This window comes from Perissodus microlepis, chromosome 6 (genome assembly GCF_051167445.1).
Source record: "Perissodus microlepis isolate ML-2025 ecotype Zambia chromosome 6, ASM5116744v1, whole genome shotgun sequence".
Classification (NCBI taxonomy): domain Eukaryota; kingdom Metazoa; phylum Chordata; class Actinopteri; order Cichliformes; family Cichlidae; genus Perissodus; species Perissodus microlepis.
Window position 1 is genome coordinate 42,206,715 of NC_140466.1, and position 27,601 is coordinate 42,234,315.

The 27,601-nt window shown below is 44.1% G+C and overlaps 1 protein-coding gene across 4 annotated transcripts; it reads left to right on the forward strand.

The window, feature by feature from the left end:
- Nucleotides 1–1,863: 1,863 nt before the first annotated feature.
- On the forward strand, nt 1,864–20,861 carry pex6 (peroxisomal biogenesis factor 6). Of its 4 annotated transcripts, none has more exons than XM_084932422.1 (18): nt 1,864–2,422; nt 2,997–3,602; nt 4,695–4,864; nt 4,953–5,036; nt 5,758–5,863; nt 7,698–7,819; nt 7,966–8,071; nt 8,214–8,416; nt 8,705–8,891; nt 9,193–9,269; nt 9,985–10,102; nt 10,573–10,778; nt 10,879–10,940; nt 11,357–11,465; nt 12,560–12,676; nt 16,990–17,067; nt 17,349–17,488; nt 20,563–20,861. In XM_084932422.1, the coding sequence occupies exons 1-18, from the start codon at nt 1,901–1,903 to the stop codon at nt 20,697–20,699; spliced, it is 3,150 nt and encodes a 1,049-aa protein (XP_084788548.1). In that variant the 5' UTR covers nt 1,864–1,900; the 3' UTR covers nt 20,700–20,861. The 4 variants fall into 4 exon arrangements, 3 of the variants coding, with proteins under 3 accessions (XP_084788548.1, XP_084788549.1, XP_084788551.1); XM_084932423.1 differs by having other exon boundaries at nt 7,969–8,071; XM_084932425.1 differs by lacking the exon at nt 16,990–17,067.
- Nucleotides 20,862–27,601: the final 6,740 nt, after the last annotated feature.

Consider the following 27,601-nt stretch of genomic DNA (forward strand, 5'->3'; position numbering starts at 1 on the left):
CTATGGTCCAATCCCTCCATATTGTGGCCAATCACATGCGAGGATATAGGATAATATCATTATGTGAAAAACAGAGAGGCGAGAGACGCGACAGTCAAGTGGAGCGTGCGTCTGTCCTCTCAGTGAGTGAGACAGTAGACAGCTGTGAGGAGGGCTGTGCGAAAGCAAAAACACATAAATATGCCTGAGACCCGTAAACAAAGCAGCATCTGGCTGCAGTTTGAAGACTTTTTTGTCTCTGTCTTGGTCTCGGTTTAGGCGGTCTTGACTACAAGTCTAGTAACGAGTAATCTAACTAATTACTATTCCTATCGTTACAACGCCGTTACCGTTACTAACAAGAAACTGCGGTGCGGTCGCGTTACTATTTTTCAACAAACAGACGGTTGAAGCTGTCTGTAGTTTACAGCATCTTATATCAGTTGCACAGAAGTAGCTGTAAGTAATCTGGACGCTGCAGCTTTAAGCAGCTGCGCGCTCCCGCTGACGGTAATCACTTTCTGCCTGACCATCACTTTTTGGCACAACACCTGGAGCAAAGGGGACAAAACAATGGCATGAGTGCTGCTGTTTGACTGAGGAAGAATAAAGTAGTCGTGGTAAGCCAATCACATGACCACTTCAAGATGACAAAGCAACAAGGTGCCAGTTTATAACTTGTGTTGATAGGCCACGTAAAAACAAGGGTCATGATAAACAATATATACGCGTGTTTTTTCCTCAATAGTTTCATGTTTACTGTCTGAGGACAGCGCAGCGAGACCTCTCTGCTAATGAGCAAAAAATAAAAATCAAACCAAAATCAGCCGTTCATGTTGGTGGAAAAATGCACCATGTCGACCAATCAGAACAATGATATGGCAACATGACATTTGGTTGCTTAGGAAGAGGGGGAAGATTTAGGAGTGACGGCGAGAGAGAGAGAGAGAGAGAGAGAGAGAGAGAGAGAGTTTTGAGATGTGAGAGATTTGTGACGTTTAGCGTGTTTGCAGTGTGTAGTTAATGTGTTGTCTTGTGTAGTTAGTGTGCAGTGTTGTGGATAGTTTTGTGTTGTGTGTCAGAACAATGAGGCGACTGCTGTCTCCAGGTAGAAACAGGAGTGACACACCTGCTGCTGTCAGACCTGCAGGTATCAGGCTGTGTTGTTCTCCTTTATAGTGGACAGAAATATTTGGAGTGGCACAAATAATTTGTGTGGCATCTTATTTAATGCAGAACAGCTGATGGTTCTGTAAATAGTTTGAAATGGTTAAAAAAGGTAACCAAAAGGTAAATGGCTGCAAATAACTTTGTTGTTTGCAAAACCTGTGCATAGGATTTTAAAATTGACAATTTATATTTGCATTTAAAGTTATGAAAAACATGTTTGTGGTTGTTACGGTAACAGATATAACTTTTTCTACTCATTTTTTTGTTTTTTGTCTGATTTTAGATCAATTGTGTTAATACAGTATGTCAAAATGAAAACATAACTGTAAATTCAGACACGTGAGGTTGTGCTGAAAAGAATGATACCAAACAAGGCAAAGTAACTAGTGAAGGTGAAATGTAGAGGAAACATCAGAAGTAGTTAAAAATGGCCAATTATACCCTGGACCCCAGAGGCTTAAACATTTTTTTAAAGTAACACAATAGTTACTTTTCAAGTAATTAATTACTTTTAGTATCTTGTAATTCAGTTACTAACTCAGTTACTTTTTGAAGAAGTAACTAGTAACTATAATTAATTACTTTTTCAAAGTAACTTGCCCAACACTGGGCAGTATATCGTTAGATGTAATGAAAAGAAACGAAAACCCGAGCTCGTCCTCAGGTTCTCTTGTAGTTCCTCTACTCGTCCGCTGGGTCGCAGTATTAAGAACGAACGAAGAAGAAGCAGAGGGACCGAAGAAGATTAGTTATGGCGGTTCAGGTTGAGCTGAGTTATTTGGAGACTTTCCCGTCTCACCTCAGTCCTCTGGATGTTTTGATGTTAAAACCACACTTGGACCGTGTCTTCCTAAATGACACGGATCCGCCGACCGTCCTCTTCACTCCTCAGGGGCCTCAGAGCTCCGGCAGGACGGGCATTTTACTGCGTGTTCACCAAACTACCGAAGAAGAGACGACCGACGCAGTGACCTGTCCTACAGCCAACACCGAGTCAGCGCCACGGGTTCGGCTCTTCACCAGCCGGCTCTTCCTGCGGCACCACGGGCTCCAGCAGTTCAGAGGTACCGGAACCGTCCGAGCTGTGGAGCCCGTCAGCCTGGACAGAGTCGTAGTTGGAGCCCGCAGCAGGCAGAGCCTCCACCTGGCTGGATCGGAGCAGTTCACCGACAGGTTGCTGGAACTCTGCCGCCCGGGACATTGGCTGCTGGCTCGGCAAGGAGACCCGCTGCTGCTCCCCCGACATACAATCCTGGGAGAAGACCCAGGACAGGTGATGTTCAGAGTCAGATTGATTTAGAATCCCACCGTGAAGAAAAGCTGTAAACATCATTTCTGTTTTCAACTGATAATGTTTGTTTTAACTAGCAACAAAAGTGCCAGTTCCTGTGTTTATGTTACTTCCACGGCGCAGGTTAGCCTAACGTGCTTTACTTATGTTTGACTCATGTTGTGATGCTTGTTGCTTTAGATTCACACGTCATATTAGTAAGAAGAGGATGGAAAAGGCCCTTTATTTACTTACACTTGTAAATGTTAGAATTATGGTGAAATCATTTTGAGGCCATCTCGCCCGCCCTTTAATATTTTAAACACAATGCGCTCATTTGGATCTTTGATAGTCTGGTGTTTATGTGGCAGCTGAAGACAAAGAGCAGGACTGATTGAGAACTTAAACGCATGTTATTTGTTTTGTTCAAAGCTCTAAATTCAGCGATTCACTGATTCTAATAATCGCAGTGAATCATTTTCCACTGAGCAGCTTCTTGTTACAGCTCTGAAATAAATATATGATGGAGATATGAGAATACAGACTGATTTGCTTCTGTTTTCTGTTCATGGTGCAGCATCAGCTGTTGGAGCTGCTGGTGCTGGAGTGCAGTCCTGTAAAACAGGGGAGGATCACAGCTGATACCTCTCTGGTTCTGACAGATTGCTGGGATTCAGTCACCCCCCCACCCTGCAGGCCACTCAGACTCTGTGTGTCAGACTTTGCTCATTACGCTGATGGCCTTTGTGCTGGCCCATGTCTGCTCGATAACAGGAGCGTGCTGGATTCTGGGTTCCCAGGTGTCCCGTGTCCACTGCTATGCAGAGTGGAAGTTCGGGTAATGGACACCCAGCGATGGCTCGAGCTCAAAGAACAATATGGGGTAGCCGTGGACCTGCACAGCTGTGTGTTTGTGACCAAACAGCTGCTTCTCAGACTGGGGCTTTTCAACCAGGAGTGGGTACGGCTGTCGAAGCTCGGCGAATCCAGAGGACCCACAGGAGAGGGCGACGTCATGGGGGGCATCTGCAGAGAGAGGCTGGTCTCTGTGGTGGTGATGGATCTGCCACCAAGTCCAGAACTACAGAGCCATGACAACCTGGGCCTCATATCACCTACTCTGTGGTTCAACATGACTGGAGGAGAAGTGATCCCTGTAAACAGCTTTATGCTCAGGATGAAGGTGCTTCAACACACTCTGCAAACATTTCAGTAAACAAGCAACTGTAACCAGATAACAGATTAGCTAGCCATCTGCACAGTGGGCGTTTTGTGCTGTGGGTGGACTGCACCTGGTGGCAGTCGTCCTTGCTCTGCTCTGTAGCCTCGATGAGTAAACTAGTTGAATGTAGAGTAGCTCACCACCTCACAGCGAGTCTTCAGAGCAGAAGAAATGTCACCAGCTGCAGCCAAGGAGTGCATTGCTGTGTGGAGGTAGTTAAAGCATGTCAGGAACACAACACCTAAACAGTAAGCCCATACACTAATCCAAGACTGAGAGAGCCAGGCTGACTTTCAGAGTAGGTGCACGGTAACTCCCAGTAAATTCTTGGTTTCCCCCGTCGTCACAGGTCTGTGCCCACGGGCCCGTTGTTCTCGAATTGGTCCGCACTTTAAAAAAAAGTAGTTAAGAGTATGAACCAATCAGGGTTTGCTTCCTGTCATTAACCTTTTGCTCATCCGTACCAGACATGGGCCACAAACAGTATGTTCAACTTGGAAACATGTGTTTGGAAAACTATAAGCACAGCCAGCAGCTGGATCCAGCAGAGTCGGATAAATAAATTACTGCACAGCTGTGAGCAAGTCTGTTTCTTCAGATGCATTCGAATATCAGGTTTTTAAATGACTTTACATTTTTAGCGCTCAGCGGGTGCTCACAGAGGAATCAGCTGTCTGATAGACTGCATTAGTGCCAATGTTCACCAGTCGCTCTTTTTGTACAGGTCTGATTGTCTGATGATCCATTAATCTGGAAGAGTTTATTCTATTCCAGGATTCCAAATTCATTCAAATAAAGTGTCAGTGTAATAGGAAAAAACTGTCACCAGCAGGCATTTTATATTTGTTGAAGACTCATATTTGATCAGTTAAACGATTTTGATCCTTCCTTCTTCTTAAAGTTATCCAGGGTTGTACACTTCACACCATAAATATCCTGAATTTGAACCCAGGACCTTCTCGCTGTGAAGCAAAAAAAAAAAAGTTTCATCCCATCAGCAAATCTTCAGTGTTTGTTTGTTTTTTTTTGTTTCTGTCTCTCGTCTGGTCTCAGAGGTGGGACCCCCCTCCTTCACAACCCAGTGGTTGTCGCTCTGACACGTTCTGCCGCTCGGCTTCTCCACCGTATGCCAGCGAGCTCCACATCCAGCTGGTCACCTCTCCATCCTACAACAACTTGGGCTGCTATGACAACCTGCTGGCTCAACATTTCTGCACGCCCAGGTTGACTGATGCATCCAAACAGTGTCCTTAACATGTAGAAAGAAAGCAGCACTGTTTTACTCCAGCAGTTTGTCTGGGCTCGTTTCAGGCTGGTGTCACCAGGAGACGTTCTGACTGTTCCAGCTGGAAACCATCCAGACCTGCTCGAGACCCCCTCTGAAGGGATCCACAGGTGCCGCTTATTACTGGTTAATAAGACAAGTCTGTATGCTCTTTACCTAAATCAGATCAGTGTTTCTTTGGAGCACTTGTTTTGTTCAAGATAAAAACTTTTGAAAAAATAATTCAAACATTTTAATAAATGAAATGTCAGACGAGGTTTCTCAGAGAATACTGTTAAATGTCAGAACAACATTGGTGGGTGGGTTCATTTACATTTGGAGAGAAGCAAATTGAGCCTAATAGATCAAAAACCACTTTGAGGCTGTAAGTTTCTAAATTAATGTTGAAATCATCCACAGTAATCATTTTGTCTGAGCTGAGCTCTAAACAATAGGCCGAAAAATCCTGAGAAATCAGATAAATTCAAATGAATTCTGAATTCTCGTCGACACACAGGCTGAGGAGCAGGAGTGGCTGCAATCTCCCACTACAGCTTATTAAGCAACCAAAGACCCAGACTGTTAATGTGTGGATTCATTTAGGCCATCATAATCATCAGATTTCTGTAAGAGTAAATCAACAAAGCTCAGAAGAGAGAAAACTAATGTTTAAAAATCCACATTTAACTGTTTTATTCTTTGGTGCAGTGGAGGATGCTGTGTGTTCTTTGGAGGGCACCAGAGACGCTGCAGTTAGAAACTGTTTACTGACCTCAGACTGACGTAGCTAATGCACTGCATCACTGTCTGTGACTGTTCAGTGAAAAATGTGTGTCCTCTGAACGTCGTCAGGTGTCCGGTGCTGTTCTTCAGGGTGCAGAAGGTATGCTCATCTGCAGGGAGAGAAGAAGGAGGAGGAGCTTACTTGGCCAGCAGACAGCGTACCTCGCTCTATATGGTGAACCGTGACCGCTAACCTCAGTCATTCTTCTTTATTTCATTTCCTCTGTGCGCTCCAAACATGCGGTATGTTGTTGGATCCAGAGACTTTGATTTTGGCCTCATCTGACCAGACCAGTGTTTCACAGGCTCGTCTAAATGTTCTTCAGCAAACTTAAAACACGCTTTGTCTGCAGCTATGGAGTCCCGCGTGGTAAGCGCGCATGCAGGTCAGGGTGGTTGAGTGCACTGATGCACCTGCTGGTCCTAAGCCTTTCTGTAGCTCTCCACATGTCGGCCCCTCGGACAACTCTCAGTAATTCTTTTCACTCTGTCTGAAATCCTGAGGGCAGCAGCTGGTCGAGGCCAGTTTATGGGGAGCTGATGTTCTGGTCTCCAGCAGTGCTCGCAGTTTAGAAATTCTTCTGTAAGCGATGTCATCAGTATGTTTGCAACAATAAGGCTGTGAAGTACGATCGTTTCTTGTGTGACACTTTGGTAATGACACACCTTTTTATAGGCCATCAGTTGGGACTGAACCCGCTGATTCGTGCACTGAGTGTTGCTCTCTGATTACTGATCGGGTTCAGCTGGCGCCTGTTTGCAGCTCCCTTTCTTCATGTGTTCAGTACTGTGTCCCTGTGTCATTTCATCATTTATGGACATCTATGGTTTGATTTCTTTGCATGTGTGGATTTAATTAGTTGTTGTCGACATTTGTTGAAAATTTCATGCAGCAGCACTTCTACACATCCGTTTAGTTGGTGATGTGTTCAACACTTATTTTGGATACGGCTGCCAGTGAAACTGGGTTACTGGTGTTCATGAATGATTGTGTGACTACTGGTCCAAGTAGCATTCATGGGTGGCTGTAGCTCAGGAGGTAGGGCAGGTCGCCTACTGATCGGAAAGTTGGTGGTTCAATCCCTGGCTCCACCAAGTATCCTCGGGCAAGATACTAACCCCAAGTTGCTCCCCGATGATTGGAGTGTGGATGTGTGTGAATGTAGTTAGAAAGCACTCAGTTTAGAGTGTGAATGGGTGTGATTGTGTGAATGTGGCGTGTTGTATAGAGCGCTTTGAGGACTCCGGGAGAGCAGAAAAGCGTTATATAAGAATCAGTCTGTTTACCATTCATTTTGAAGCGTACAGGGTTGGACTGTCTGCTCAGATGCAGCTGAATGCTGTGAAACTGGTGAATACCTCAGTGTAACACATCCTGTAAAAGCTTTCTTCTGATATGGTTTAGCGACCGTGTCAGCCAGCTGATCTCAATGCTTTAGTTAAACCGTTGAATAAACCCATTTTTAGCTCACTGGGCTGGAGTCCGACCCGCTTCCCTCCCTGTGTCCCTGCCTTCCTGTCTGTCCAATAAAGGCTCTTTTCCCAAAGTGTCAGACAGCAGCTTAGCTGTGTCTGAGGGTGCTAGCTCAGGGAGCCCTGACTCACAATAGATGCACTGATGAAACGTGAGTTGTGTGTATTTTGTTATAAAATGTACCGAAAGTCTTTTTTCTTTTTTGCCTTGATCATTTTTCTGCATCTTTGTTTTTTCTTTATTTGATCTCATTTCCATCTTCAGTGTTTTGTCATGTTTCCTGTCTTTGTAGTTTTTCTTTCCTTCTCAGTTTTGTTATTATTTTTGCCCCTCGTTCGTGTGTGTGTCTTTCACGTCCTCTGTGCCTGCACTGCCTTATCTCGGGGGTAACAGGGTTGCAGGCACTGTTGATTTATCACAGCAAGTAAATGAGACTGTTTGTTTGCAGGGATCCTGCTCACAGTGCAGTCTTTTCTAAATCTAAGCTGTTGTTAGTCAGCGTTGTTGCTCTGACAGCTTCCCCCCATCTCCTCAGGGAACATCTATAAACAGCCCCGTCCCATGTTCTCTCGTGGAGGGAGCAGCTCTGTCTCCTCCAGGCCTTAACAAGACTGTGGAGCTCCTCATCGACACCATCCTGCCTCACCTGCAGCACAGGTAACCGACCTGTCTGCTCAGATTTACAACATCAGGCAGTGAAAAATACAACTCAATAGGACCTGAGCTTGAAGTTCACATAAACAAACCTAGTTCAGTAACAGAGGGATGCATGATGCTGATGTTGGCTGCATGTCTGCTCGCAGCAGCTCTCTGTCTGGTTGCACTGTCCTCCTTCACGGTGCTGCAGGAAGTGGAAAGATGGCAGCAGTGAGGGCAGCAAGTGGCAGACTAAACCTCCACCTGCTGAAGGTACAACAGCTGTGCTCAAGTTTTAGAGTGATAAGATAATTAGACATCAGCACATTCTTCATCATTCCTCTCTGCAGGAGAATATTTTGTCTTTAAATAAAAGGCAACGTATTGTTTGGCTGCTGTTGTTCCTCGTTTGCAGGTAGACTGTGTGAGCCTGTGCGCTGACAGTCCTGCAGCCTCTGAGGTAAAGCTGGCGTCAGTGTTTCAGAGGGCTGAGGCCCTGCAGCCCTGCGTTCTGCTGCTCAGGAACCTGCAGCTCGTCCTCAGATCACGAGGGGCTGCCGAGAGCGACTGCAGGGTCCAGGCAAAGCTCTGCCAGCTGCTCAGCTGCGCCCCCACCAGGTCAGTGACTGCCTCTAACCCTCATTCAATACACTGGTCTAGCTCATCGAATAGGTGATCATGTTGATGAAATGAGCTTTCCTTTTATTACATCCCCTACCTGTAAACCACGCACCACTACAGGAGCGCAGAGTATGACTCGGCGCCACACCAACAGCTGCACTTTCACTCGGCTCTGCTTCAGAGCATGCAGCAGAGACGTGCACAAGTGTTTTTAGTCAAACTGGAAGTCTCCTGTGTGAGCCATGGCTCAGAATATAATCAAATGTATCTGTGGTTATCTTTCAGTGTGGTGATGGTGGCAACTGTCTGCAAAGTTCGAGATTTGCCTGCAGGCATCATGGCAGCGTTTGTCCATCAGGTAGCAATAGAGAGTCCAACTGAAGAGCAGCGGCGTGCCATGCTTTCCAGCCTGAGCAGAGACCTGCACTTAGGGAAGGATGTCAACTTGGAGAACCTCTCCAGACTCACCACAGTGAGTAATGACATCGACTCTACTTCACACCACCACTGGGGCAGAATGATTACTGTTAAAGCTCAGGCGTTCAGGTGAAGACATGTTAGGCAGCTGTGTTGGTCCAAATCTGTAAAGCTACTCTGGGGAAGGCTTCAGGTTGTTTCTAACCATGAAGCCAAAAAGCTTCTTCTAGCTGCTCCCGTGTTCAGGAGTTGCCACAGCTGGTTGGATCCACATGTTGGATTTGGATTTCGATGCTGGTTGCCCTTCCCGAGTGTGGTTCCTGTTTCAGTCCACATGTTCTTCCTCTGCTCCACAGGGTTTCGTGTTGGGGGACCTCAGTGCTTTGCTGGTTGAGGCTGGTAGAGCTGCCTACAGGAGGTTGATCCACAGCTGGTGAGAATAACTACGTCTTACAGGACAAGATTACCTTCTAGTCCAGATCAAATGTGTCATACTTCATCACCTGTAGTTTATAACCGAGTCTCTGAAACATGTTGGTTTTGAAGGTTGTGGTCCTGGAAACAGCGAGGTGGTGGGGTATTTAAACGCTGAAGCTCGGTGCTCTCAGCTTCTTGGTTTTTGTGTCTGAAGCTCTAACTCAGTATGGAAAGGTTGAATGCTCCCCTCTCAGGTCTCGACTGAACATCCTTCTGCGTCCTGGAAAAAGGTGTAGACCAGGGGTGGGGGACTCCAGGCGTCGAGGGCCACAGGTTTTAGATCTCACCCTGGGTCAACACACCTGAATCACATGATTAGTTCATTGCCAGGCCTCTGGAGAACTTGAGGACATGCTGAGGACACCGGCTCTCGAGGCCTGGAGTTCCCCACCCCTGGTGTAGAACCCTCAGACAGCTTCTTCTCCACAGCACCATATCTACCTCACCCCTGCATACCTCGTGCTTAAAGAACTGTGGAGACAACAGTTGGTACAGTGCTGCTTTGTAAATTGTTTGCCTCTTACGTATCCTGTTGTCTGTGTCTTAAATACTGCTGTTCTATGCTGTAGGTTACCGCCCACTGTTGTTGTGTGAATACTTAATCGTGACAGAATGAAGGACGGTGTCTCACTGAACAGCCTGTAGTTCAGTCTTTATTGTTGTTTGTGCAGTGGTGCTCGGCAGCAGGAGGATCTGTGCTCCAGCGGAGTGACCATCCTGAACCAGGACTTCACCTCTGCTCTGGAGGTCCTGCAGGACACCCTGTCCAAGGCCATCGGGGCCCCGAAGGTGACCAGAGACTAAAAGACCGTTATATTTCCATTTTTGCTGTCGTTGCTGTTAGCGCCCCTAATAAGGCCACACACACAAGTTTGTTGTGCATGAATGGTTGTCTGTGGCAGACTGTGGTGGAGTCGACCAAAGCGGCGGAATAACCTTTACTCCGTTTTTAGAAATTCAAATCCATGTTTGGAAAAATGAACTGACACAACAGGCAGTGATCTTTGTTTGTGCAAACATAATATTCATTATTTACAAAAAAAGTGAATATAACAGTAAAGACTTCTGTGTGTCATCGGGTTGTTGTTTACAGTGAGAATGGAGAGTTGTGTTCAAGTCACTCCTGTTGTATAGATACAGTGTGTGTGCGTGTGTGTGTGTGTGTGTGTGTGTGTGTCACAGGTGCAGCTTAATAAATTGGAAAGAAGCAGCTGTTTCTTGTTTCACGTTGTTGTCCTTGTGTCCCGTGTTGTGAGTAGATACCTAATGTGCGCTGGGAGGATGTCGGCGGTCTCCAGCATGTGAAGAAGGAGATCCTAGACACGGTTCAGCTTCCTTTGCAGTGTCCTCAGCTCTTGTCTCTGGATCTGAACCGGACTGGAATCCTGCTGTGTGGACCACCAGGGACAGGAAAGACTCTGTTGGCCAAAGCTGTGGCTACTGAGTGCTCCATGACTTTCCTCAGGTAGATTTAGTTCCACTTCATAGGAACGAAACAGGCAGAAAGGCGTCACGCTGAAAAGAATCAGCATTTGTTCACTGACACTGTTACTTCTGTCTTTCAGTGTCAAAGGTCCAGAGCTCATCAACATGTACGTGGGTCAGAGTGAAGAAAACATCAGAGAAGGTGTTTCTTAGTCTTTACATTCAACCATATTTGTTTTGGTAATGTTGTTAGTTTCAAGCTAACGTCTGAGACTGAAAACTCACTGAGTTACTATAAAGCCACATTATTGTTTTTCTTGGAACATTGTTTCATTTTAACATGACTTCAAACAAAAAGCCGACTTGTGGGGACTGCAGAGTGCCTGGACAGATTGCCGCTCCTTCGTTAAGCCATTACCAAAAAAATTGAAGTTTATTTTTTAAAATGGCTCACTTTAAAAAACAAACAAACTGTCGTCTCTTCCTGTTTGTTCTTTTTTGTTTTGCTTTACAGTGAATAATATTCTTGTTCCCAAAAACGTATCACCCAGAGTTAAATTAGAACACATTTTTAAGTAAATGTTATATATTTTTGTACGTGATGTGGATTGTCATCAGTTTTCCACAGAGCACGCTCAGCAGCTCCCTGCGTCATCTTCTTTGATGAGCTAGACTCTCTGGCTCCCAGCAGAGGGCGCAGTGGAGACTCTGGAGGGGTGATGGACAGGTGTGTGCACGCCTTCATTTTTATTTTGTTTGATTATTTATAATATTTGTTGTTTCTGATTTTTTTTTTTTTTCTTTTTCTTTTTCTTTTTTTTTTGTTCAAAATAAATGAATCTTTTTCATTATTGGGAAGCACTCTTTGGCACCTTGACTGAGAGATAGGGCTGCCACGATTAGTCGACTAGTCACGATTACGTCGACTATCAAAATCGTCGACGACTGATTTAATAGTCGACGCGTCGTTTGAAGCTTTGTAAGATCCCAAAAGCAGGAATAAGTAGCAGGATTTAAGAGTGTAATAACGGACTGTTATTATTCTTTCTGGGTCACAAAATAAATGTTTAACATGTTTTCAGGCGAGAATGTATCTGTGTAAACCTCAAACATCTGTTCAGTTTATCAAGACACCACATACTTTCAAAAGCGCTCCGACGTTTTCGGAGACGTCTGTTACCCACTAGCTCGATAGCTAGCCGGGGTTCAAGGCTCACGAGAGCCGTGAGAGCACCGGACTCCCGCAAATCGTTTTCAAACCCACCGCCGTCTTTCGCTACTCAGGTTAAACATATATATAAGTCACTTAGATAACTTACAAATGTTATTGTTTGGCTTTTTTTAGTATTTTATTTGTTCCTGAGTGAATCGGTTTGGCTGAGATTAAAGTTATAGTTTTTACACAGCTGAATAAACGTCAAGCAGACAACTGATTATCAGAAGTGTGAGATGCTCGAGAATTTACTCCGGTGTCCTGTTATATTTTAGATAGCAAGGAGTTTATTAAACTTCACCTAAACAATCTGCAAATTTCATTAAAATTTAATAAACTGTCATATTGTCTTTATTTTTAGTTAGCACATACCGTAAACACTTAAAGCTGTAAGCTAATGATAGTTATATAAGAGCAGATGCTGCTGGTGCAATAAGCTGTTCGTTTTACGTCCAATGGATGATGATCTGATTAGTCGACTAATCGCAAAAATAATCGGTGACTAGTCGACTATCAAAATAATCGTTTGTGGCAGCCCTACTGAGAGACATAATTTACTGTGCTCAGCTCTTGTACCATCGATAAATTTTACTTGCCTTTTTGTACAGAGTTGTGTCTCAGCTGTTGGCTGAGCTTGATGCGCTGCACTCATCTGGTGGGGTTTTTGTAATCGGAGCCACAAATCGTCCAGACCTGCTGGACCAGTCACTGCTCAGACCTGGCAGGTCAGCGCTCTCACTCACTCACACACAGTTATGTTTGCATCACTTCACAGGGTGTTGTGCTGGCTCCAAAAACAAATCAGTTCTTAATGAACCACAGAATTACCCTGCTGCTCAGTTGAATTGTGATGTGATTTATTACTTTTCCTGATGAGTTTTTGTTTGCAATTCCTAGATTCAAGACTTCTTCAATAAAGCAATTCTGGTTCCCTTTCAGTGGTTTCACTCGGTACAACACATAAGCATCCTCCCCCTTCTATTTAGCTCTGTTGTCTGCTGACTTGAAGTTACCTTAACTGCCCCTGTTGGTGTTAGCCTCCAATGCACAGTTGGTGCATAGGATGCCCGTGGAGCGATAAGTTCGCGTTTTCCTTAGCGTTTTGGAATGGACACCAAATCAAAGCAAGCAAGGCAGAAATCTTCTCTTTGCCCCTGTCCTCAGGGGTGCGGTTTCTCTTTGCACGACAGGGACCAGCACGATGCGTGCCCCGTCTGCCTTGAGATTGTCCACGCTATGAGAGCATTGATGGAGCCGAAGCCTGTTATTTTGTCACTAGCTCCGGCGTTCGAGGCTGGAAAGACAGGCGATGTTTGTGGAGAAAGTGCTGGGACATACGGTTGTCGCACTCCATGACCCTCTCCAATCTGAGTCTGGGGCCCCGGCTTCATCCGAGTCATGAGCTCCGTCACTATGTTCCAGATGTACCAGGAGCTCAGATTGCTGGTTCCTGATGACAGCCCGCTGGGACCTCACCCTGCGAGTCTTGAACAAATATTTACAAAGGTACAAGGTGAAGATGCTAACAATCAGCTTTTGAATGCAGTCGGCCTGGAAGATTGTTTCAAACCAACTGATTTAATTAGATGCTTATTTTCATGTGGCTATACACCCAAATCACAGGCAGTTTCTGAGGTTGGATTCGAGGGCGTAGCCTACGAATACCTGGTGCTGCCATTCCGGTTGTCTCTCACTCCTCGCACCTTCGCAAAATGTGCCGAGGCAGCATTGGCATTCCTCAGAGAGGGAGGCATTTGCATCTTAGCTTATGTAGATGACTGGGCTCTTGTAGCTTGCTCCAGAGAGTAGGTGGCGACACAGCTGGCACTGGGTTTCTCTGTGAACTTCCAAAGAGCTTGCTAGTTCAGTCAGCACATTTCTTTCCTCGGTTTGGAAATATGCTTGCTTTCCAGCTGCGTACGTTTGTCAGCTGCATTTCGTTGCTGATTTACTCTATGATCACTGTAGTGCCACTTGAATTGTTAAAGATGAGAGCGTTTCAGTGCTGCATCTTGCATGCTAGCTCTTGGTCCTGTAGGGAGCCGGGGTGCTGCATCAGGGTGTTGTTTCACAAGGTGGTGTCCACAGATGCTTCCCTAAGGGGGTGGGGAGCACTGTGTGAGGGCACATCAGTGAGAGGGATCTGGACCACAGCCCAGTGTGATCTGTGCATCAACCACTTAGAGCTGCTAGCCACTGCTTGGCTCTCAAGCATTTTAATTCAATTCAATTTTATTTATCCAGCGCCAAATCACAACAACAGTCGCCTCAAGGCGCTTTCTATTGAAAGGTAGACCCTACAATAATACATACAGAGAAAAACCCAACAATTATATGACCCCCCTATGAGCAAGCACTTTGGTGACAGTGGGAAGGAAAAACTCCCTTTTAACAGGAAGAAACCTCCAGCAGAACCAGGCTCAGGGAGGGGCGGGGCCATCTGCTGCAACCGGCAGATGGCCGGTGATGATATGCATAAATGGGAGCTCATTTCTGTCCAGTTCTGAGGGGCCAGCGTGTCCTAGTCAGTACAGAGAAATCAACAGAGGTCTCTTACATAAACAGGGAGGGAGGAAGACGCTCCCTTCCCCTGTTGAATCTGTCTTACTCTCTACTGTTATGGTGCAGTGTTCGTTTTATGTCTCTGAGAGCCACTTATGTTATGGGCCATTTGAACCTGGGGCCAGACCTTCTCTCCACAGGGGGTCCTCTGGTGAGGGAATGGAGGTTCCACCCTTTTGATAGTGGCCCAGATTTGGGATGTGTTTGGCAAGGCGCAAATTGCACCAATCATTTTCCCTCCAGGGTAAACACTCACTGCCCCCTGTTCTTCTCCATAATTGACCACATTGCACCCTTGGGCATGGACGTGCAAGCGCACCAATGGCCAGACGTGCTCCTGTATGCATTCCTCTCGGTGGCAATGATATCTCCAGTTCTAGAGAGAGCCTCACCAGTGTCTTTCTCTGATTCTAGTGGCCCCTTGGTGGCCCACAAGGTCATGGTATGCAGAGATAATTGGTCTGCTGGCAGTGAGTCCTTGGCAGCTTCCTCTCCACAGGGACCTCCTCTCACCCGTGATTCACCCACACCCGGAGCTGTGGTGCCTTCATGCTTACCTGGTCAATCTTGATTGCTACTGCAGCATCCACTAGAGGCTGGTACCCTCACAAATAGCAGGCCTTGGAGCGATGTTGCTGAGACTGCCACACTCTCCAATTCCAGTGCTCTGTTGTGGATGTGTTGACATTCCTGCAGGAGCTGCTGGATGAGGCCCTTTCATTTTCTACAGTTAAGGTTTATTTAGTAGCTATATCTGCTTGTCATATTGACTTTGACAGGGTGACACCAGGTGCACATGCCCTCGCCATACGTTCTTTAAAAGGGGTTTGCCGGCTGAGACCCGTGGTTAGGTTAATCTGCTCTTATTGCACCTACTGCTCTTGCACTTCTGATTAGATGCAAAATTTATTTCGATACCCTGTATTTATACATGTGTCATGACAATAAAGTTTAAGTACAGTGTCCCTGCAGGGGACTTGTCTTTGGTGCTGGAGCGCCCCCTTTTTTTGAACCCATTAGGTCCTTGGATATGAAATATTATATAATATGCTTCTCGCTTTGGCAAAGCGAGTGGGTGACCTTCATGGTCTGTCTGTGCATCCCTCCTGCACACAGTTCTCTCCTGATTGTGCCCGAATGCTTTCCCACGGTCATTCCTGCAGCTTATATCTCTATGGACATTGAGTGGCTGAGCTTTTGCTCCCCTCCTCTTGCATCTGAGGAGCAGAGAAGGATGCCTTCTTTTTGTCCGGTGCGTGTGCTATGTACCTACATTGAGTCCACTCAAAACATGCGTTTATGTGACCAGTGTTTGTCTGCTTCGCTAAGGGGGGCTCTGTCTAAACCAGGGGTGGGCAACATCAGGCCTTGATGGCCGGTGTCCTGCAGTTTTAGATAGCACCCTAGGGCAACTTCTGTTCCCTGAAGGAGAGGAACGAGGTACAACACAACGTTGCCCTGCCACACAGCTTGGCTTGGTGAAGAGCGACTATCGAACTGAGGGATGACTGTGATGACACGGGGTATATATGTAGGTGGGGCCGTGTGCATGTCATCGCAGGCCATCCGCTTTAAAGGCGTGAATAAAGGTTTCTTCAGCCAGGGCACGTGGGAGCGTAATATCAAATACTTATGTGTTGTACTAGGGCTGTGCGATATGACCAAAATCTCATATCCCGATATAAGACATCTATCGTCCCGATAACAATATAAATCACAAACATTTAACATTTTCTGTAAATTCTGTGAATCTCTGGCAGCTCGACTTGCGTGAAGTGTTTCCAGCTGCGCGTCCTGTAGCTGGAGTCGAGTGTTTTAACCGATGCATGAAACGATACATTTTTAGACAAGTTGTAACGGCCGCCGTTTTCTTTGTGAGTATTTATTACACGGCGTGCTGCGGGGAAAAGCCTGCTCTAACGTTTGAGTCTAAGGTTTATTTTTTAGCACCTGGCGGCTCTTTTTGCTTCTCATCCGTAAATAATCTGCTCTTTCACGTGATTCAGTTTGTTTTGAAGAGTCTCAACAGGATCTTGACCTTTATTGTGAAAGGTTTATGTGGAAAATAAACCGGCGGACACGCGGTGGTTTTACCATCGTTGTTGCTAACGACAACGCATAAAAACAGGCGCTTGTCCGTCCGTAGTGCGGTTATATTAAATATAAGAGAAAGAGAGAACTTGAAGAAATTAATATAGCCACTACAGTGACCATCAGAACCATGAACAAATATTGATGTAAACAGTTTATTTTGCAACACCACGAAACAAACGATAGCGTGAAATGAAACGACAGACGTTTTTATATCGTCATCCGATATATATCGTTATATCGAACAGCCCTATGTTGTACCTCGTTCCTCTCCTTCAGGGAACAGAAGTTATAGATATAACGTTTTGTTTCATTTGGAATCAATTAGACAGATTTCTCTGATTTCAGTGTGTGTCTGAACCTCTCCTGGACTTTGTCTTCTTAGGTTTGATAAGCTGGTCTACATGGGAATCAATGAGGATCGTGTTTCCCAGCTGCAGGTTTTTCAGGCCATCCTCAGAAAGTAAGAACAGCACTTCCTGCGAAGGCCGGGCCTTTACACAAGCTGCAAAAAAGCTAGGCACAAAAAACGACCTTTTTTCTCCGACATATTTCATTCTGATATGTTTCATAAAATACTTTGGTCTTCACAGCTTCAGTACAGAGAACCTGTCATCGGATTAAAATAAAATTATGAAATTATGAGCATGAGAAATTTGTGTTTACGTAGCATCAGTCCATTTAAATGGTAAGTACTATACTTTAACTTCATCTTTTAAAACACGAGCTTTTTCTTGGTTCCAGATTTCAGTTAGACCCTGCTGTGAATCTCCAAGAGGTGGTGGACTGCTGCCCTGCTCACATGACCGGTGCTGACCTATACGCTCTTTGTTCAGATGCCACGATGGCAGCCATCAAGAGGAAGATCTCTCTCATCAGTGACGGTGAGGAAACCTGATTCATTCTGATTCATTGAAAGGACTAGATGTTACAATCCCTGATGATGCATTGCTTAAGCGATGACTACTATGAGGAAAGGCAGCCCGAAGCTTTTTCAGGGGGACACATTGTCAGCTGTGTGCCTCAACTTCACAGGGTGTTTCGGCCTTTTGTCACAAATATTTTACTTTTAGCTTCCTTGGTTAGGTGTAGGGATTAGAAATCTGATCTAGAGTATAATAAATTATTAACATTTTTTTTTTTTTGTGATCAACATTTTATTGATTTAAAACAGGGTTGGGGGAGGGGGGGGGGTACAGACATATACAGCACAACTGTAAACTGCAGTAGCAAAGCAAACATTGGTCACAAGGCATAGGGACAGCAAAGAAAAAACACAAAGTCAAAACCAGTTATTGCCTGTTCCAGGAGATAACTTTGGATGAGAGGATTTTCCAAGCTTCAACAGTCGTGGGTCGAGCTTTATTTAATTTTGCTGTGGTATGTTCAAAATTAATAACACGGAGAAGACATCGTCTCCAGAATGATTCCATACAAATGTCAGGACTGAACCATTGCTTTGTAATAGTCTTCTTTGCAGATGTGAATCCAGCGAACAACATTTTGCATTGTATTTGTTTTAAGGAGATTTCAGTGTATCATTAAGGAGACAAAGACCAGGATTGGGAATATAAAAAACTTCCAGCACCTCAGATAACACAGAGTTCACAAAGACCCAAAAATTGGATACAACAGGACAGTCCCAAAACATGTGCAAAAACGTGCCTGGTGACGAATCATTGCAGATGTGACAGTGATACGTAGCCTGTAGTTTCATCTGGAACCTCCTATAGGGTGTAATGTATGTTCTGTGTATGGTTTTGAAATGAATCAATTGATGCGCCAGGTTCTTAGAAGTCAAACTCAGATTAGACCACACTGTATCCCAGTCTATATTCTGTCCTCCCAGTTCCCTGACCCAAATAGATTCAATGGGCAGGGGCTTTATACCATGTTCAGCTAATTTGTTGTAGATTTTGGAAACAGAGGGACTGCCAGAGTTAGGCAAGATCCATTCCAGCATGGGATGAGAGGGAAGAGGAGAGTCCCAGGGGACACCATATGCTTTTAAAGCTGATCTGAGCTGCAGATACACAAAGTAAGAAGAAAAACGTGTCCTTAAGTCCTGAAATGAACGAAGGCCTTGGGCGTTGAATAGATCATCAAAAAGGTTTATCCCGAGTGAAAACCAAGAGGGTTGAACAAATGGTCGGTGATATATTTGGAGGGCTGATGAAGACAACACAATGTCAGGATCCCAAATCTCATGGAGTCAGTCGAGGGAAGTGACCCAATTACTTTCTTGGGGAAGTTTATTCCCAAGATTGTGGAACTATTGGTTTGGTCTGTCACTGTGATAACGGTCTTTTCTTTCTGATTTCATTTATCCATAATTATTTTTATTTTAATTATATCTTCTAACCTGTTGTTGCCTTTACCCATGAACTTAACTTTCATTTTTGGGAAAGTAATAAATAATGCAGATTTTATCGTTATTACTGTTGATTTGTTTACTCAGACCTTCTCTGTTACTTTTTAACCAGATCTCGAGGGAAGGACGTCCCTTTTAGCACAGCTGCATTAGCAGATTTGTCTGAAGCTGGTTTTTCTCTTTGCTCCAGAAGAGTTATATACAGGGCTCTCCCCATCTGCTCTCTGGAATATGTTGACATTTATATTGTTTTTGCAGGTCTTGTCCTTCTAACAGGGTTTTCCAGTTAACTGCTCATTCTTCTGCTGCTGATAAGTGTAATGGGGTTGTGAGGATTTTCCATTGTAATCTACAGTTCAAATTGTTGGGCTGACAACGGTGGTAGAATAGCTGTGCAAAAACTCAAACTGATTTGTGTTACTGATTTGTGGTCAGCTAGTACTGCTGGGCTTCTCAGGCTTTAAACTTGTTATATGTGCTCTGATGGATCATACACTGTATAGATCACCGTATTAACCAAGTCTATGCAAGCTTGGTCAAACAACAATAGCAATAGTAGATTGCTGCTGCCTGTTAAATCCTAGTGTTTACCCACCTATCATTAAGACATAAATCCCACTCAAGAATTGACTTCAGTTTTGTGTCTAGTTGTTTGTTCCACGAAATCTCTGAGGTGAATCACGTAGGCTTTACTCTCCCTGACTGTGAAGCAGGGACTGCTCCGTACACTACACCTCATCGAAACACCACCTACCTGTGTGATGAGCTCTTTGGGAAGACCCGGTCGGTGTCTCAGAAAAGCACTCTGAATCCAACCACAGACGACTTCAACCCCGACCTCCTCTTGCCGCCTTTTACTGAAAACAGTTACAGTGCACACAAGCAGCACCCATTGTAAAATCCCCCTATGGTCACAAAAGGTTAAAATACTGCGTGTGTGTGTGTGTGTGTGTGTGTGTGTGTGTTTGGGGGGTGCGTTTGTGTGACTTCCTGCTCACCAAAGGGTAATCTCCCCCCCCCCCCTGTATATGGCTTAACCCCTCTAACAGTCTCACCAAACAAACACAGGTGAGGTCATAAAGGCAGGAAGTAAAACATCCTCACTAAATAAGAAACAGAACCCTCACATAGGATGTGTCCCTGTAATAAAACACTACAGCCCCCCCCCACCAACAGGCTGGGGAGGTCAACAGAAACAAAAGAATGTCTTTGATCATGCTGCTTGAACTAAGACTTACAAATTTAAGTAACACAATGACAACATTTAACAATTTGATTTGTGTAAAAACAACAAAAATGTGATCACAAAAGATACACTTCCTGTTCCTCTTTCTGTGCTTGTTGTTATTTGTAGTAAGCACTGATGGACTATATGTATAGAAAAGTCTGAGTGCAACTGCAGTCTGCCAGCTGAAAGTTGTTAACAGCTGATTCTGCTGGTCTAACAAAAATGATGCAAAAAGATCACTGTTCCACATCTGTAAGCTTTTGAACAGGCGGTGAGATCGGCGCGACTTACCTGTCTGCTCTTCTCTGTTCTCCCTTCAAACCTTTTACCCTCTCCATCCCTTCCTCTCTCCCTGTCAGGTCTAGACTCTGAAGACTCTCCTGTCCTCCTCTCCACTGAGGATTTCTCCACTGCTTTAGAAAACTTCAAGTCATCAGTTTCTGATGAGGAGCTCCTGCGATACAAAGACATTCAACAAAAACTCGCTGCAAAGTAGAAACACACAGACATCTGTTTGTCATGGGGCTGACAGATGTTCAACAGTTAGTTTCATTTAAAGCACCTCAGAAAAATCACTGCTGTACAATACTGCACGGCAATGTAAATCATGTAAACAGAAGTTGGTAATATATTTAATTAATAAAGACACTAATGAAAAGTGGTTTGTCTGTCTCTGTGTTAGCCGTGTGACGGACCGTCAGTCTGTCCCGGGTGTACCCGGCCTCTCGCAGCCTATAGGCTCACTGTGACCCTGGACTGGGTGGATGAAAACTGGTGTAGAATTTCACTGTGTTTGGTGGAGCTGCCATCATCATTTGTAACTGCCACATAAGCGGGGCGTTGGAAAGATCTGGAGTCGTGTTTCAGCACCTTCAGTAAATCTGAGCGGCAGCTTAATGCTGTTAAGGAAGATCTTTCTATTTCTGTGCTGTAGCCATGGTTCCACCTGCAACACTCGCCACACAGCCTGCTTTCCTTCTCGTCTCTGTCATGCATGTAAGCATGCATAGGTCAAAGTTGCAGCCAGTGTTTTTCTACACGTAACTACCATGAACAAAGCTGATGATACCGTAAACTCCCACAAAAGAAGAATCAGCAGCAGACATAATCTGTTGGACCCTTTTGTCAGCCATGTTAGTGATACTCATAGTTCCCAAAGTGCAACGTTATACTTTTACTTTAAACTTTATCCTTTTTCCTTTTCTGGACAGGGAGGAACGCTGGTTTGAGGGCGGAGTCAAGGGAGGCCATTTACGTGAAAAGGGAAAGACCATCTCTGAATTGAGGAGGGGGCCTAAGGGTACATCTGTCACCATCTTACATGCTGTGATTGCAGCCATTCATTTTTTTTTTCTCATTTTTTTTTTCCTCAGATATTTTTATTAAAGTTTCTGCATCCATTTTTACAAAAGACAAATTGAACAATATGCCGTTTTCTTTTTGAAGAACATAAAACAATATGAAACATACACTCCCACCTCATAATTATAGGAGTACCAGTGGGTGTACAAAAAGAAAAAAGAAAGGGTCCAATCTAATAATACGAATAGTAAACCCTGGAGTACAAGATAACAGTTCCTGAGTGTACAAGAGAGATGAGAGTTTCAGAGCCCACACAGACACAGAAAAAACAAAACACACAAACCAAGAAAAAAAAAAAACAGACATAATGAGTGGTCAGCTTAGTTGTAGAGATAAGTCAAATCTGTAAGAGAAAAGAAATATGTATAAAGTAGGTAAGTAAATGCCATCATAAGGCGCAGGCACAATAGAGTCCATATACTTAAACATCTTACTTAAACATAAGATAAAATAAAATAGAATAAAGCCTGAGCTGGCTAATTGGGAGCGTTGCGAGACCGCAAAGTCTGAACATGGTCAAAAAAGGGTTGCCAGGTCTTAAAAAATTTGGCCATAGACCCACGCAGGGTGAATTTAATCTTTTCGAGATTCCTAAAATGCAAAGCGTCTCTGATCCAGATTTCCCAGGATGGGGAGAGGGGGACTTCCAACATAACAATATTCTGCGTCTTGCCAATAAGGTGAGAAATGCTACCAGATCCGCTTGGGGCGTCGGCAAGACAACTGTATCAGGAAGAACCCCAAACAAAGCAGTTAAGGGCACAGGTTGGAGGGTTAGCTGGATGATCTTTGATAAAATCAGAAAAATATTAATCCAGTATTGTTTGAGGGATGGACATGACCAAAACATATGTATTAGAGAGGCAGGTGTTTGATGACAACGGTTGCAATCAGGGCTAAGGTTGGGGTATATTTGAGCTAGTCTGGCTTTAGTCCAGTGTACACGGTGCAAAATCTTACATTGAATCAGCCCGTGTTTGGCACATAATGAAGAGCCATGGACCCGGTAAAGAATTTTATCCCAAGAGTCATCCTGAATCACACACCCCAAATCCTGCTCCCATGCCATTTTAATAGCCGAGGTTGAGGAGTTGCCAAAGGAACATATTCTCCCATACAGACAAGAGATCAGGCCCTGTGATGAAGGGGGAGGCGATAGAAGGTTATCAAAGTCATGACAAGGAGGTCTAGATGGGAACTGGGAAGATTTCTCCTTAACAAAACTCCGGATTTGTAAGTAGCGAAAAAAGTGACTTTTTGGAAGGCCAAATTTCAATGAGAGCTGTTCAAAGGAGGCAAATGTATTCTGAATATACAGATCAGAAAAAGACCTGATACCCAAGGAGGCCCACAAATAAAAAGCACCATCAACTAACGATGGCTGAAAAGAGGGATTTTTGTGGGTGACTGAAGGGAAAAAAAGGTCAACTTAAAATAACGACGAAATTGATACCATATTTTCAAGGTAACTTTGACAATAGAGTTATTATAAGAACCTGCACTCGGAGGCTGGTTTTGGGCATAAATCAGGGCTGGTAAAGAGGATGAGGCACAAGAAGAAGTCTCCAAACTCAGCCAGGCCGGGGCATTATTCATGCCTTCCCCCTGTAGCCAGTACCTGAGAATACGAATATTACATGCCCAATAATAGAACATAAGGTTTGGTAGAGCCATCCCCCCCATCTTTTTCGGTCTTTGAAGATATGTCTTGCGTATTCTAGGGTTTTTTTTGTTCCAAATGAACCCAGAGAGAATCTTGTCTAATTTAACAAAAAAGGAAATTGGGATAAATACAGGGACACACTGAAAAAGAGAAGAAAATCTTGGGAGGATATTCATTTTAATTGTATTTATGCGCCCTGCTACAGACAGATGGAGTAGAGACCATCTGTCCAAATCCTGCCTAACTTTCTCCACAAGTGGGTCAAAATTAAGCTTGAAAAGAGCATGGAATTGACTTGTAATTTTAACCCCTAAATATGTGAAGTTGTCCGATACAACTCGAAAAGGCAGTGCTGTGCACTGATATTTCTGTGCAGCAGCATTCAGGGGGAACAGTTCACTCTTAGCGAGATTCAGCTTATAGCCAGAAATAAGGCTAAACTGTTCAAGTATTGAGAGCACAGAAGGAAATGAGGATGCTGGTTCTGAGATATAAAGAAGCAAATCATCTGCGTATAAGGAGACCCTTTGTTCTATACCATTTCTAGTAACCCCGGTGATACCTGGGTTCGATCTCAGCAATGTGGCCAAGGGCTCAATTGCAATTGCAAAGAGCAACGGCGACATGGGACAGCCCTGCCTAGTCCCCCTAAACAGAGGAAAAAAGTCAGAACATGTGCCATTTGTTTTGACAGCGGCTAGCGGGGAAGTATAAAGAAGTTTCAACCAGGAGATGATTATTTTACCAAAGCCGAATTTATCCAGAACATAAAAAAGGTATCCCCACTCGACCCTGTCAAAAGCCTTCTCAGCATCTAAACTGATCCCAAACTCAGGGCTGTTGGAGTCTGAGGGATTGTAAAGAACATTAAACAAACGTCTAAGGTTAGAGAAGGCATATCTCCCTTTAATAAAGCCTGTTTGATCCGGGTTAATTACAGATGGCAAGACTGCTTCCACACGCATCGCTAAAAGTTTAGCAAGGATTTTATAGTCCACATTTAACAAAGAAATGGGACGGTATGAGCCACATTGTAATGGATCCTTATCCTTTTTTAAGATCAAGGATATAGATGCCTGCAGTAGAGAGGGTGGGAGGGATCCAACTTCCAGTGAATGCTTATACATATTTATCATGAGCGGGGCCAGTTTAGGCATAAATTTACGATAGAACTCAACAGGAGACCCGTCCTGTCCGGGACACTTAGAACACTGCAATTTGCTGATAGCTTGCAGGATCTCTTCTACAGTTACTGGTCCCTCCAGCTGAAGGCTGTGTGTCTGATCAATTGATGGGAGCTTAAGATGATTGAAAAAGGAGTCCAAAGCCTCAGTGCTAAATGCACACTGAGACGCATAGAGAGATGAATAAAAGTCTCGAAATTGGTCATTAATTATTTTAGGATCCGTAGAAACACCGCTTGATGTCTGAATCCGAGGAATGGAATTTGCAGCTGCTGCACTACGAAGCTGATGGGAGAGCAGTTTACTGGCCTTATCCCCATACTCATACTGGGAGTACTGACACTTCAACAGCATCTCTTCAGCCCGAGCAGAGGACAGGTGATCAAACTCAGTCTGCAAAGACAGCCTGTCATTATAGACCTCTGGTGCCGGGCAGACAGCATACAACTCATCTAATTGCGATATGCGTATTATGAGCTCGGACAACTTTGCTTTCCTTTGATTTGCCTCAAAACCAGCATAAGATATAATATGTCCCCTGATAAAAGCCTTAAACGTTTCCCACAAAATGGAGGGTGATATTCCGGGTGTAATGTTTGTCTCTATAAATAAGTCTATCTTGGAATTCACAAATGTGATGAACTTATCGTCTGACAGCAAGCATGTATTCAAATGCCATGGAGCTGGTGGAGAACTTTGGCCCACTGCCAAATCTAGAGTCAACGGAGCATGATCTGAAATGACAATAGCACTATGAGAGCAAGAGCGAATTCAATTCAATTCAATTCAATTTTATTTATATAGCGCCAAATCACAACAAAAGTCGCCTCAAGGCGCTTCATAGATACAGAGAAAAACCCAACAATCATATGATCCCCTATGAGCAAGCACTTTGGCGACAGTGGGAAGGAAAAACTCCCTTTTAACAGGAAGAAACCTCCGGCAGAACCAGGCTCAGGGAGGGGCGGCCATCTGCTGCGACCGGTTGGGGTGAGAGAAGGAAGACAGGATAAAAGACATGCTGTGGAAGAGAGACAGAGGTTAATAACAGATATGATTCAATGCAGAGAGGTCTATTAATACATAGTGAGTGAGAAAGGTGACTGGAAAGGAAAAACTCAATGCATCATGGGAATCCCCTGGCAGCCTACGTCTATTGCAGCATAACTAAGGGAGGATTCAGGGTCACCTGGTCCAGCCCTAACTATATGCTTTAGCAAAAAGGAAAGTTTTAAGCCTAATCTTAAAAGTAGAGATAGTTTCTGTCTCCCGAATCCAAACTGGAAGCTGGTTCCACAGAAGAGGGGCCTGAAAACTGAAGGCTCTGCCTCCCATTCTACTTTTAAATACTCTAGGAACAACAAGTAGGCCTGCAGAGCGAGAGCGAAGTGCTCTAATAGGGTGATATGGTACTACAAGGTCATTAAGATAAGATGGGGCCTGATTATTTAAGACCTTGTATGTGAGGAGCAGGATTTTGAATTCAATTCTGGACTTAACAGGAAGCCAATGAAGGGAAGCCAAAACAGGAGAAATATGCTCTCTCCTTCTAGTCCCTGTCAGGACTCTTGCTGCAGCATTTTGGATTAGCTGAAGGCTTTTCAGTGAGTTTTTTGGACATCCTGATAATAATGAATTACAGTAGTCCAGCCTGGAAGTAATAAATGCATGAACTAGTTTTTCAGCGTCACTCTGAGACAGGATATTTCTAATTTTAGAGATGTTGCGCAAATGGAAGAAAGCAGTCTTACATATTTGTTTAATATGTGCGTTGAAGGACATGTCCTGGTCAAAAATGACTCCAAGGTTCCTCACAGCGTTACTGGAGGCCAAGGTAATGCCATCCAGAGTATGAATCTGGTTAGATACCATATTTCTAAGATTTTCAGGGCCGAGTACAATAACCTCAGTTTTATCTGAATTAAGAAGCAGAAAGTTAGCGGCCATCCAGGTCTTTATGTCTTTAAGACATTCCTGCAGTTTAACTAATTGGTGTGTGTTATCTGGCTTCATGGACAGATAGAGCTGGGTGTCATCTGCATAGCAGTGAAAATGTATGCTATGTCTTCTAATGATGCTGCCTAAGGGAAGCATGTATAATGTAAACAGAATTGGTCCTAGCACTGAACCCTGTGGAACTCCATAATTAACCTCAGTGTGTGAAGAGGACTCTCCATTTACATGCACAAATTGGAGTCTATTAGATAGATATGATACAAACCACTGCAGTGCAGTACCTGTAATACCTACAGCATGTTCTAATCGCTCTAATAGGATATTATGGTCGACAGTATCGAACGCTGCACTGAGGTCTAGCAGGACAAGCACAGAGATGAGTCCACTGTCAGAGGCCATAAGAAGATCATTTGTAACCTTCACTAAAGCTGTTTCTATGCTGTGATGAGCTCTGAAACCTGACTGAAACTCTTCAAATAAACCATTCCTCTGCAGATGATCTGTTAGCTGTTTGACAACTACTCTTTCAAGGATGTTTGATATAAAGGAAGGTTGGAGATCGGCCTATAATTAGCTAAGACTGCTGGGTCTAGAGATGGCTTTTTGAGTAAAGGTTTAACTACAGCCAGCTTGAAGGCCTGTGGTACATAGCCGATTATTAGAGATAGGTTGATCATATTTAAGATCGAAGAATTAATTAATGGCAGGACTTCTTTGAGCAGTTTTGTAGGAATGGGGTCTAAAAGACACGTTGATGGTTTGGAGGAAGTAATTATTGAAGTTAACTCAGAAAGATCAATTGGAGAAAAAGAGTCTAACTTAACATCAATGGTACTAAGAGTAGCTGTAGATAATATTACATCTGTGGGATGATTACTGGTAATTTTTTCTCTAATGATAAAAATTTTATTTGTGAAGAAGTTCATGAAGTCATTACTAGTTAACGTTAAAGGGATGGTTGGCTCAACAGAGCTCTGACTGTTTGTCAGCCTGGCTACAGTGCTGAAGAGAAACCTGGGGTTGTTCTTATTTTCTTCAATCAGTGATGAATAGTAAGATGTTCTGGCTTTGCGGAGGGCTTTCTTATAAAGCAGCAAACTATTTCTCCAGGCTAAATGATGATCCTCTAAATTTGTGACACGCCATTTCCTCTCCAGATTACGAGTCATCTGCTTTAGGGTACGTGTTTGAGAATTATACCACGGAGTCAGGTACTTCTGATTAGAGACCTTA